This window comes from Hippocampus guttulatus, chromosome 10, assembly GCF_054856545.1.
Source record: "Hippocampus guttulatus isolate MCC_2025c chromosome 10, RoL_Hgut_1.0, whole genome shotgun sequence".
NCBI lineage: Eukaryota > Metazoa > Chordata > Actinopteri > Syngnathiformes > Syngnathidae > Hippocampus > Hippocampus guttulatus.
In genome coordinates, this window is record NC_141270.1 from 10603521 (window position 1) to 10616442 (window position 12922).

The 12922-nt window shown below is 40.5% G+C and overlaps 1 protein-coding gene across 2 annotated transcripts in view; it reads left to right on the forward strand.

Moving 5' to 3' along the window:
• Positions 1-12922, forward strand: part of LOC147199238 (uncharacterized) — a 96558-nt gene that overhangs the window by 63998 nt on the left and 19638 nt on the right. For both annotated transcript variants that reach the window (XM_086122707.1, XM_086122708.1), the window contains 15 exons: positions 420-461; positions 1497-1574; positions 1954-1989; positions 2436-2489; positions 2688-2741; positions 3358-3399; positions 5502-5606; positions 6988-7041; positions 7362-7415; positions 7714-7767; positions 7863-7916; positions 8151-8195; positions 10234-10284; positions 10447-10491; positions 11913-11939. In XM_086122707.1, coding sequence (XP_085978833.1) covers positions 420-461; positions 1497-1574; positions 1954-1989; positions 2436-2489; positions 2688-2741; positions 3358-3399; positions 5502-5606; positions 6988-7041; positions 7362-7415; positions 7714-7767; positions 7863-7916; positions 8151-8195; positions 10234-10284; positions 10447-10491; positions 11913-11939 — 795 coding nt within the window. The remainder of the gene's footprint in view (positions 1-419; positions 462-1496; positions 1575-1953; positions 1990-2435; positions 2490-2687; positions 2742-3357; positions 3400-5501; positions 5607-6987; positions 7042-7361; positions 7416-7713; positions 7768-7862; positions 7917-8150; positions 8196-10233; positions 10285-10446; positions 10492-11912; positions 11940-12922) is intronic.

Sequence of the window (12922 nt, forward strand, 5' to 3'; positions counted from 1 at the left end):
CATAAAAGCGATAAAATGAACTCAGTGCGTGTCTTTAATGAGGCAGGCCTCTTCAAATAACTGTCGCTCAATTGATTTTTGCCCGTAAATGAACGATGGTGGTCTGTCTTTCTTTGCTCACTTTTATGATTGGATAGTAATGATGTTCTCCTGGAAATGGTGTCATTGTTAATCCCAATCCACCATTTTGAAGCGAATCTACAACATGGATTGCGGGGCGTGTTAAACCGCAGTCATCAATGTCATCATTGTACTCTAAAGTAAAAGAACAATAATAGATAAGATGTTTGTTTTTGCCAATCTACAGTATACTTTGGTACAGATTGCAAACAGTACTTAACATGAGTTTGTGTCACTTTTCAGACTGTTTGCACTGTGGAGGGTTTTGTTTCAGATTTGTCTTTCATGTTGACATGCAGGGTGATCGGCTGTCTTTGTCCAGAGGAACCCGTGGCCCCAAGGTAAAGCACCGACACTTTAGATAATCACAGACACCATTCATCCAGAATCCGCATCCATCTGTTCATCCTGTAGATCAGGGGTGTTAAACTCATTTTTGTCGCGGGCCACTTCTGAGTGACGTCTTCCCCGGAGGGCCGTTATGACAGTGAAATCATAAAAATGTTTAATTGCATTATCGCATTATTACTTGTAAGGGTAACAAAATTATTGCAAACTCTCAACGTCATTTATGACACATGACAATTTGACATTTTCAGTGCATTTTTTTAGCAAGGATCATGCAAATAGACACACATGATTTTCTTTCAGGGGGCCACATAAAATGACGTGGCGGGCCGGATCTGGCCCCGGGCCTTGAGTTTGACACCTGTGCTGTAGCTGGTGATATGTATTTAAATACATGACTTTTTGTTGAGCGTGTAAAAATCGTAAATATTCATCAGAGATGTGTGAAAAGACGATGCACCCAACTCTTTTACAATTTTAGGTAGACCCTTTCCTGTTCAACTACGGAATGTACAACAGACATTGTAAACCAAGGGATTTTTTTTTACCTCTGACCTCACCAATGCAGTTGTCTATGAAGTGCTACAAATTCCCAAAGACACACTCCAAAACCTTGTAAAAAATATTCCCAGAAGAGTCGAAGTTGTACCCAGGAGGGGAGGCATGATGTCTTTTTGATGGTCTGATCCTCTGTCCATTTTTTATTAAAAGCATTTTTTTGTCAGGATTTTTTCTGCTGAAGGTACTAAATATGTTGCAGTTTCCAATGGCACTGTTATGGTGGGAAAAACAAATGACGTTATTGTGTGCCACTCAGCACGTGCGGAGTTTCATATAAAGTAGATAAGGAACATGTACACGCCACTGGCCTTGAAAATACATTTCCTGCCCTTCAAGCTGCAGAAGGCAAAAACATGAAAGCAAAAATCCATTCGGGTCCAGTCTAAATACTTAACGATCATGCAGTGCAGCAGCTCTCCAGGAGATTCGGATTGAGCCGTATGACTGCTGCCTTGTTCTTTTGTCAGGGAGAGCGAGGCATCCCAGGACTACCTGGAGAGCACGGTGATAAAGGCGAGCCTGGAGAGAGAATCACAGGCATGCCTGTGAGTATGACGGTATATTTGATTGTTCTTCGTATTCATTATTTACCTTACATTCGCATCTACACCCAGTAAAAAAAAAAAAGGAGAAAAAAAAGGACGCAGCGCTCAGTAAATATCATTTTCTGCTGAAAATGGCTGTCATTACTGCTAGATGCTTCCTGCTGTGTGCCAGGCATTCATCCCACCCATCATATATCTTGCGCAATACACGTTTCAACCTCACCGACATGATTGCAAGGGAGTCTGTCACCATTTCTTTTAATATAGAATTGTTGGAGGCAGAATCAATATGAGCAAAAGGTGTCGAACACAATAGCTTTATTGGATCCCTGGTGCTAGAGGGCAGACAGTGTTAACAAGCTGCGTGATGTGTTCTCAGGGCCCCATGGGACCTCCAGGAAAGCCAGGAGTTGAGGTTAGTGGAATATGAAAAGGTACCTTTTCTTTGATTTCCAGTTTCTTGAAAGTACAAAAGCTGTAGAATAATTGTTATGCAGTGGAACCTCCGAAGTGGTACATTTTGGAAATGTAAAATGTTATGAAAAAAATATATACCTCCAAGTCAAAACTTGGAGTTCAAACCGTCAGCAATTCATGTGAGACTTACGATACGTATCGTAACACTCATAAATCAATAGGTGACACCCGTTTTATGACTTGTGGATTATGTATCTTGATATGAATTAGGAAAGTTTTAATTTTGGGGGGGAATAAGAACAACTTGAAAAATCAACCAACATCTCCAATATGGATTGTGTTCAACTTGGAGGTTCCACAATTAATCATTTCAACAACATTTGCATCTGCATCAGCCAGCGGTTATTTTGGACTAAGTCATCAAGGCCGATGGCTATTTTTCAGGGTCTTCGCGGATCTCCAGGCTCACCTGGGCCTGCTGGAGCTCCGGGAAGAGAGGTGAGTCGTTCCCGCCACCCCATCCACCCCCTGCCACGTGTGCGGATAAAAGCCATCATCATGACTGTCATCTCAAGAGTGGCAGATCACACATTGCCACCAGCTGTGACGGATGTGAAAACACAATTACAGTGTGGTGTGTTGGCTTCATTTCATTCCTGGAGGGATTGTTAGCTTCTTTCTTTGTCTCACTTAAAGGGCCCGCCTGGCAGACCGGGCCCCCCCGGACCTGCTGGACCTCCAGGTGAACCAGTAAGTTTAAAAATCCCTTTTGCACATTTGCACCGTTAAGGTAAATTTAGTAACGCAGCTCCGGTTTGGGGGTAATTTGCAGCCAGGCTTGCTGTTCACAGCCGAAAGTTACCTCCAGGAAGGTGGTGGCCTTTATGACTAATTGAGAGCACCCTGCTATCTCCCCACCGCTGTTTGTAACTATTGTTTTCATATACAGTAGTTGGTGTCTGCAACAAGCCAGGGGTAATGAGGGCTGTTGCTTAGTAAAACTCAAATAAAAAGAGAGGAAGTCAAAACCATGACCATTTCATATTTGTAAGACGTGGATAAGAAATTCAAGAAAAAAAATGTAACATGATAAATATGAAGGTCTGAGGATTGTGTTGTTTAGCAACAAAATTAGTCGAGTGCTTCCATTCAGTCTTGTACACTGAATCAGTAAAAATGAAACATATTAAACGATTTCTGAAGTGTTCATGGTTTAATCTTTCAATGCATGCATTATAAAACAGCATTATTAACAGCTGTCTATCGCATCAAAATGGATGTCTGGATAGTTTTGTAATATAATAAATGTACTACAAGCCTGAAGGTTCTTCTGTGTTATGTTCCTTTTTTTTTCTTTTTCTCTTAGACTGCACTACCAATTGTTGGAGATATGGGGGCTTTGCTCAAGGTATTTTATCATTCTAATTTAATAATAACAGCAGCTTTCTTGATTTGAATAGATTATTTTGGCATTGCCAACAGCTCATTGTGTGGCTCATCTGGAATTGTATGGCTTGCAGGAGCCAACAGAACAATTTAAAGCCCTCCATCAGGATGTCTACATCCATACATTTAGAAATACTTATCTCACCTTTTTTTCCAGGCCCACTGACTGCTATCATTTAAACGGACAACTTTATGTAAATGTTTTCATTGTACTGCAAAAGATGCCTCACAAAAATATAAATGCAGCATACTTGTATTTGATCCCATTTTTCATATGTCACTTTTTCTCTGTACACAAAAAGCCTCTTTCTTTCCATCCGTTCTCTTTGAACAAGAGGTGGGGTGCACCCGAAACTGGTCCAATCACTTGGAGATTTCCTCAAATATTTTTCACAAATTTGTCTAAATTAGTGTGAAACATTCTGATGAGCTTCTACCAGTCTTTTTATCTTAAATGCACAATACTGTATTAAATTTACAGTAACTACCAAAAGGCTCTATATTCTCAGTTGACCTATTCCATGGATGCCAGAAAGATCGAGGCATGGCTGTGGAGCCCTTTTTTGCCAGATGCAGAAGAAAATCTAACATGTCCAAAATGTTACATCACACATCATGTGACAATGTGTGTTTCGATGGTCTAAACTGGATTCAACAAGATAAGTCTGCCACAGAGTGCCATAAATAAGAAAGCCAAGGAAGAGAGGGGTCACGGCGACACAACGGCCAAGCTCAAGTCACCCACAGTAATTCATTATTTCTGACAAAGAGGCCTAATCTAACAAATGTTTGTGAGCAGTTCTCCTATGCCGAGATAATCCATCCACCCAATACTGTAGGTGTGGTTTAAACAGATTATGTGTCTGATTAGACAACATGATTATTCTACAGGTGGTTCTCATGGTTGCCCACCCGACCCCCCTCCCCTCAAAAAAACACTGTAATATGTGCAGTTTTATCACAAAGCTCATTGCCCATTTTGAGGAGAAGGTGCAATTGGCATGCCAACAGTCGGAATGCCCACCAGAGCGCTCCTGATCATCCATGCCACACCTGTGACATGGATGGATTATTTTGGCAAAGGAGAAGTGCTCACCAATGTTGATTTAGACAGATTTGTGAACAATATTTAACAGACATGGGCCGTTTGTGTACATAGAAAACATGTGAGCTCTTTTAAGGAAAGCTGACAAAAACAAAATGGGAGCAAAAAGAAACGTGCTGCAACTTGTGTTTATATTTTTGTTCAGCATGGAAGCATGATAGCAGTCTAAGGTCAACATTGATGCAAAACATTCAAAAGAGATGACTCTAATGCCAATTTTGAACTTCTTGCAGAAGCATACAATTTTCAAACCGTGCAGTGAGACAGATTTTTTGCCAGCACTAATGGGCCAGTAACAAAAGCTTTAGGAAACATCTCATGCTTCTGCTGCTACGGCGTAATTGGATTGTCTGTAAAAGCTCTTTTCTTGAAAAAAAAAAATATATACAGGTATATATACAGTATATATATATATATATATATATATATATATATATATATATATATATATATATGTATATATATATATATACAGTATATACTGTATATATATCTCAATAATTGTTAAGCTGATCTCTGAAACTGTGATTATTATTGTTTAACATATCAATCACCTCTTACCGGTACTGTGTTTTTGTTTAAATCAGGAACTCTGACATTTTCTTGTAGATTTTTCATTTTAAAATATCACTGTGATGCTGGCTGTAACGGCACAGCAGGCCATGTTCTAATGAAGGGTGCGGTCCTTATATTTAGAATGGATCAGGAATGGTGATATTTAAAATTCTCGCCTAAATGTCGCAACCAATGAGTTTGACAAAGTTCACCACTCACCTCGATGAAAGACGCCGTGGGTTCACATTATTTCTGCTATGCGGACACTTCGCGTCAGCTCGGGTCTTGTCCTCCACCCCGGGATGAAACATGATAAATGATGAAAATGCAGTGTTCGGCTCACACGTGATATCTTATTTGCGTGATCACACTGGATTTCTCCATTGACCTCCATGTGCTGCTAGAATGCCTGCAGTGTTTGCCCGATGAGAGTTTCTGGGCTGACTGGGCAGAAGGGAGAGAAGGGCTCCCCTGGAGTGCTCGGACATGACGGCATGGTGGGAGAAAAGGTACATGTGACTTATTAGTAAGATGCTGTGAACACTTGTGACCCGATCGTGTCACTTTGCATTAAACCAAGAGGAGGAGAGACGGGGGCATGATGTCACAATTTTCATACCTTACGTCATGTGCTGCGCAAACAAAATGTTTACCCGATGAAAGACAAAATCTTAGGTGTAGACTGTGTATTCATTTCATGTTCATATTTTGTGAGTACAGACTTAAAAAGAATCAAACTGTGTGAACCTACTACATGTTTTGTCCCACTGTCTCGCTATACGGGGTAAAATGTCACACTGGATTTCGCAACTAATAAAATAAGTGCAAAGTTATTGCTGCTGTTTGTATACTTGACGGTGAACATTTAGGTCAGGCACAGAAAAGCTGTGAAGCTGCCTAAAGCGTCTCGTTATTGGGCTCATATTACAGCAAAAATGAAAATGAAAAAAAATTACATGCTGAGAACCAGCCATCACGGGGGGTAGAGTAGTGGTGAGTCCCCTCCCAGAGGAAGTAACAGTTTCTAAAAAGTGGGGATTTTTGTATTCGTGCCAAAGGTATTTACACGCAAAATATGTTTGTTTGTTTTGTAACAGAATAAATCCTTGTTTTATGTCTGAATTAATTTTGGATCAAACTATTTGCATTTTGGAGAAATTTTGCATTTCCCACATATTGTCAACAGCACATTGCTCAATGACTTAGTGACATGTTTTATGTCATCATATTTTCAACATGCACTGCATCTCCATTGCCCAAGCGTAATAGAAGCACAACACAGCCAAGAGAAGAGCCACTTTTGGATACGACTTTGTTTTGAGCTGATGATTGTTTTTTTGGTTGTCATTTAAATGCACTAATATGGTTGATACACATTGGTATAAAAATAATAATTAGAATAAGAAAACCTTTATTCATCTCACAATGGAGAAATTCCCAATTTACAGCAGCAAAGTTATGAAAGGAGGAAAGTAGAAGAACAAAAAGCATAGGAGCTGCTGTAAAGGCAGCCACTCTCATCAGGTCATTATTGGATTGATAAATTGGCCATTTTCCGTGTACTTGTAAACATAAAATGGACATTCACAGCACCTGGTTAACCATTTATTATTTGAAACAGCTATTTAAGAAACACACATGTACACTTTCCGTCATGGATCATCTTATAAGTGCACTCAAAATATAATTGAACATACAGTAATAACTCTGACAAGGAAGCTTTACAGTATATTATAACGGCAAATGGTGGGACCAGGTTGCGACTTTGTTGTTTTCTTTCTGAGAAAAGAATAATGGGAATTACATGGTTGCTTGAAATTATCCAATGTACAGTATACCTGCTTGGGTGATGACACTTTATTCGTTTGTGTGTTTTTGTCTTCAAAACAGGGGGATCCAGGTGTGAGAGGTCCAATCGGGAATCCTGGGAAGGAAGGTCCAAAGGTTGGATGGAAATACCAACACATGGATATAATGTCGACATTTTTAGCACATTGCATGGAACTTTAGATCAAAAATGCCATTGAGCCTCATAAGCTGTGGAGAAAGACATCTTTTGTGCTTTGACATGGAGTTGCAGCAAAAGTTGTTGCTATGGAAACTGTGCTGCTCTACATTGATGCAAGGAAGCAATTTCTAGCTGTGTACTATAAGGGAGACATTTTCAAGTTTACATGCTGGGTTTTTTTTAACTCTCACACACACACACACACACAAAGTACTCAATTTCCATCACTGGATCACTGGTTCTGCCCCCCCCACAGGGAGTGAAAGGAGAGCGAGGCTTCTCTGGCCCCACAGGAGATAAGGGCGACGAGGTGAGTGCAAAAAAGTAGAAGAAGTTGGCACAAGATTGACATTCAGTTATTCCTTTGCCAAATGTGATGACCTTTTTAATCTAATGTGACTTGTCAATAACTCTTGGAAGCTTGAGGGGTACAATTCCCCATGCTATGCTGTCTGAGGTGTGAGGAATATATCCTGCCCTGAATGTGTATGTGTTAAATAAAAAAAGATGTCTAGAGCACTGTTTCAGGTGCACTCAACCGTCTGCAAATTTTAGTATGTTGCTATTGTTCAATTTTGATCTAAGTGGACAAATCGCCTCTGTCTCAGGGGCCCCCTGGAGTCCCAGGACTTCCTGGAGTGACAGGTCGCACTGGGGAGCCGGTAAGATATATATATTTTTTTTAAATCTGTCAAAAAAATCCAATATTATGGGTTGCTAACTAATGATACAAATGTTTATGCTGAATGGTTTTCAGGGGATCATGGGTCGCCCAGGTCCAATGGGTCAACCTGGATCTAAAGGGGAAAGAGTGAGATTTTTATTTATTTTTTTAATCATTAGTTTTGTATTTCCCTCTAGTATGTTTCTAAATTTGAATTTTACTATGTTCAAGTTGTTTTCTTTTAAGGATTATTTTAATGTTAATGAATTGCAACAGCTTGGAAATGCGGTTAGAACGTATTTTTTATTTGACCGGGTTTCTCCCAAAAAAATAATAATAAATTAAATTTTTAAAAAAGTCTTTCTGGTTTGTATTTGACAGGGAAATGAAGGACCTCCTGGTCAATCAGGCCTTCCAGGACCTCCAGTAAGTTATCAGACGAACAAACTCAGGCTGTTAATTACAAATGCACTAAGGGTGGAAATTTGATTCAAGTCAAAAGTTTTCTGTACAAAAATATATTCACCCGTTTTCTGAGTTTGGACGTGTGACCTTCGCAAGCTGATCCGTGATTGGTTGTTACCTGAGCCGTGAACAACTGTGATGTCATTTTCAATCTAAATCAAGTGGCAAAATGGCCACCCTCAGAATGGATAATAACGGGTGGATTTTGCTGCCAAATTCATATTCAACAGATGCATTATGTACCGGCTTTAGACTAATTGGGCCACATAGAATATGTTATTGAAAGAATTTATTTGACTCAACTTCCACTTACATTTTTAAGAGGAAATCAGGATAAATTTGACACAGCTCGTGGGTGAACTGGATGGTGATGAGATTCCACAAAAGTAAACACAAATCAAATCCGTAACAAAAATATTTCAAGAAAAATAAATAACAAAGAGAAATTGATGCCAACAAAAAGGAAGAAAAACGAAAGATGAACAGAAAGCGCTTGCAAAAGGCAAGGTTACAGCAGAACCCAAGAATACACCAAATGAACTAGCAAGAGTCCAAAACAAATACACGTGACCGAATCAACAAAAATCTCTAGAACAAAAACACTTACAAAACCAGAATCTGAACAGACAAGAGCGATTAGTAACAAGAGCAAGAAGGTCCAGAAAATAGCACTTGAGGCAGTGAGCAAGGTCAATAATCCGACCAGACCTTGGGAGCATGGCAGTCCTTATATAATTGAACAGGCTTGATTAGAATAAGGAACAGGTGCGCCTGCTGGAGAGAAACACGCTTCAGTCCAGCTGGAGCTTAAACAAAACAAACACACACAGAACATGACATGACAAAATTATTACTGAGGTCTATTCTTTGATTTTAATTAGTATAAGCAGTTTGGAAAATGGGTGGATGTTACTAATACCACCTACAATGGCTGTTAGTAAAGTACAAATTAAAGAAAGAAAAACTATTTTGGCCTAGCTCAAGTACTGTTGTACACACGAAATCTGAATGTGATCCAGGTATTATACATAAACAATCAAACATTACAATCACTTTTCAAACAAAAACTGTAAGTCTGACATAGACAAAGAATAAGCTGAACTTCTTTCCATCTCAAAGTTTTTTAATGGATAGGCACTTCATGACTGATTGTATTATGTCCTCTTTGCAGTGTTTTTTTTCTTTCCTCGTGATTTTTTTTTGGTTTTTTTTTCAAGGCAATTTTATTTGTGAATCAGCAGACTGAAAACATTTCAACAAATGTTTTTAAGGTCACAAGATTGTCTTGATGTGTCTTCCACGCACAACTGACCCTGAGTCTGCTTTTAGCATTTACTGTGAGACGAGAGCAAAAAAATAAAATAAAATAAAATAAAATAAAATAAAAAATGAAAAACAAATACAAATATGACGACATTGTGAGAACCCGTTTGCTGGCATTGAACCATGTTCGCTTCCTCTAAAAGGCCAGTGAGTGTAAGCGCGTCCAAAGCCAATCTATAATTCATCAGGCGTCCCCTTGAACCTGCCTAACACCCCCACGCACCCTGGCCTCATAAAGTGCAGTCTGGAAGGACAGGGGATGGCTGAGTGGCCTGAAAAGGGCACAGGCATCCACTTGCGTCTAAATGAGCACCTTAACTCCCTTTCTGTTTTAAAAGCATTCATTCAAAATCGGGCAAAAACAAGTTTGCATTGGAACACGGACCCAAAGAAGTCTCGCTTGTGTCCTCATTCTCATTCTTCAAAAGTTGTTCTCCCTTCTTGGAATACGTTTGGGTTCATGATGTTCACAGATATCATTTGATTCTTTTCTCCCCCATCACGTGTCATTGTGAAATCACCAAATGAGGCCTTGATCGTTTCTGCGTAGCTTTTCAAGGCTTAGGGGTAAATACCTGCCTGGGCTCGACTGTACCAAGTCTCGGTGCTTAAGAATCTCAGCAGGGACGTTCTGTTGGATGAAATGTGATGGGATGCACTGCTGTTTGTGTTTTAGGGTGTATCCTATGTGGAGGGCAATGGGATGAGCAGTCTATACAAGCGGCAGGTAAAGACCTTTCTTCAGCGTTGTGGTGATACAATGATGCATGGAGTGCGCAGCGCAATGCCATCAATCATTTTGACAGAAAACGTCCATGCCTATGGTTAAAATTCGCTTGACCCATATTTTGGAATAGAAAGCCGTAGTGTCAAAATCATGTCTTTTCAGAGCGGTGGAGCTATTTTAGGACCCCCTGGGGCTCCCGGTGCACCGGTAAGTAGAATCATCGTTATGCCTGGAGTGATTCCTTCAAAGTGCACCATGAAGAAACGTCAGCAGGCAGACATGTTGATTCTAGAGAGACATATAAGAAAAAATATCCCATTGGCTTGCCAGTGTTATCTCAGCTTCTGAGGCCGTCATATCACACTCGGTCACATTCGTTGAGAGCTTCTGCTGCCGCTTGGTCGGCTTCCCGATTCTCACACAGATGTTTCTGACCTGCCCCGGGGATGCACAAAACATCAGCGATTTGCAAGTGGAAGTCAGAGTTCAGCCACATAGTGTCAAGCCAGAATGGCCCACTTTGAAATTCCCCTTGCACTGCTCTTCCTTATCAGGCAGTTTGTAATCTCTTCAGGCCCAGGGAGACATCCAATCTAAAGCCCCACAGGGATCAATCCTCCACAACACATGAGAGGGGCGGGACATAAAAAGAATCTCCCTGAACCACGGTTAAATCTGAAGGATTTCTCTCCCTGTGCTGCCTCCTTTATTGACTTGCTTCAGTCTTGGTAATTTACATGTAGCACAATACATGTATAATTTACATCATGTGCCTAACATGATGAATATTATGAACCGCAGCACATTTGATGATTGACCACTTCTAAACATGATGATATTCATGTAGCATAGTAAGCATCCTGGAAATGTGATGATATTTGTGTTCTAAATAGGATGATTTACGCTGACTGAAAAAATGATCTGAAAAGGATTCACAAAGCGCCATATGCTCCCATTCGTGTGTAGGTCTTTTTTAAGCGCCTGGCTTGCGCAATTTTTACCTATGCGCAATGACTCCCGCAACGAATTCCGGCCCACGCACCGTGTATAAGCGGCTCACATGTGCGCACCCAGCAAAGAGGCATCACTCACTGAAGTCTCAGGCTGGCTGCCATTCATGCAGCATGGAGTTTTCCTGAGACACAGGAATGCCATTTGGAAACGATATCACACTCTAAATCTGAAATGAATGGGATAAACCCCAAAAAGTCACGTAATCGAAATACTGTGCTTACGACTGCTTGGAGATTACTCAAAGAAAAGCCAGCTGTTTTTCAGGTTGCGTGTCACTTCAATTCATATTACAACCAAATTATCTTTTAAAAAAGATTCAAAATCTAACCCACCATTTTGTGATTACAACGACAGCAGTTTTTATAATACTGCGCTTTGAAAGAAACTCCAAGCTGTAGCAGCAAGTTTGTTTGTGGAAAAGCCCCTTTGTAAATACTTTTTTTTAGCTCTTGTGTTGAATATATTACATAGAGCCAGTGGTCATAATGTTATGGCTGGTAGGTACGTCCTCTGAGTTTCAATTACTATCGCAGACTGAAATCACATGCTGTACATTTTTTTTTAATGAGAGCAAGTGTCACATGTATCTGTCCTTTTTTTTTTTTTTTTGGAAGGGCCCCAAAGGAGATGAAGGACTCGCAGTGAGTTGAAACTTGTTTTTCTTCAATGACAGATTGTTTGTTGATTTGATGTTTTCTTTTAGAGTCACCCGACAGTTGTTGGTTTATTTCAATCAATGTGCGTACTCACCATATAAATCGATGCACTCTGAAGCCTCCACCCGCTGAACTCCAACACACACACACACACACACACACACACACGCAAACTGTTATGTCTCCTGAAAATATGAAATCGTAGGACCACGTTGTCTTGCTGGCGGGAACCCATGTATCTTCAACACTCTTCAAATGCGCCCCTATCTACGACCCCCCTGCCCCACCTACTGATGCCTGAAAACAATCCACACCGACCTGGAAACAACTTTGCTGCCATCACAGTGAATTCTTGGGGCCAATTGTAGATTTTATTGTTTTGTTGCGCTGTGATTTTTCACCCTGATGTTAATTTGACATTTTAATAAATTGTGTGAGCAGCCCCAGTGCTGTGGCGGAATTGCCTCAATCCGTCTCACAGCTGATCCCCCTGGTTGCACCGCTCTCCCCTTAAACGCGCTCCCTTACTCGTGACAATCTACATGTGTGACAATTACCTGCACAATCCATCTATGTCAGTGCCAGTTGGCCCTCTTTTCCACGTAATGGCGTTTCTTCATGGCAGCTTGAACAAAATGAGCTCAATAGAGGCCATCTTTTGTTCGTGCAGCTGCGAATAGCTCTCTATTTTTAGGGCGCAGAGTAAGCCTGATTGGGATTTTTAAAATGGGGCGGCTCTTTCTCCGTCTCATCCGCAGCCCACAAATTGTGACAGCGCAAGCCATAGATCATACAATATCATGCATTGAGCCTGAAGTATTGTCCCCTCAGGATCATCTTCACATTGACGTGTGACGCCGAGAGCAAAGATCGAAATGTGTGACGTTGTGGATCATGCAGAATTTAATTTACAGTGAGTCACCTAGTTTGGATCCATATTTGATGCCCTAACAGTTACTGACAGCCAT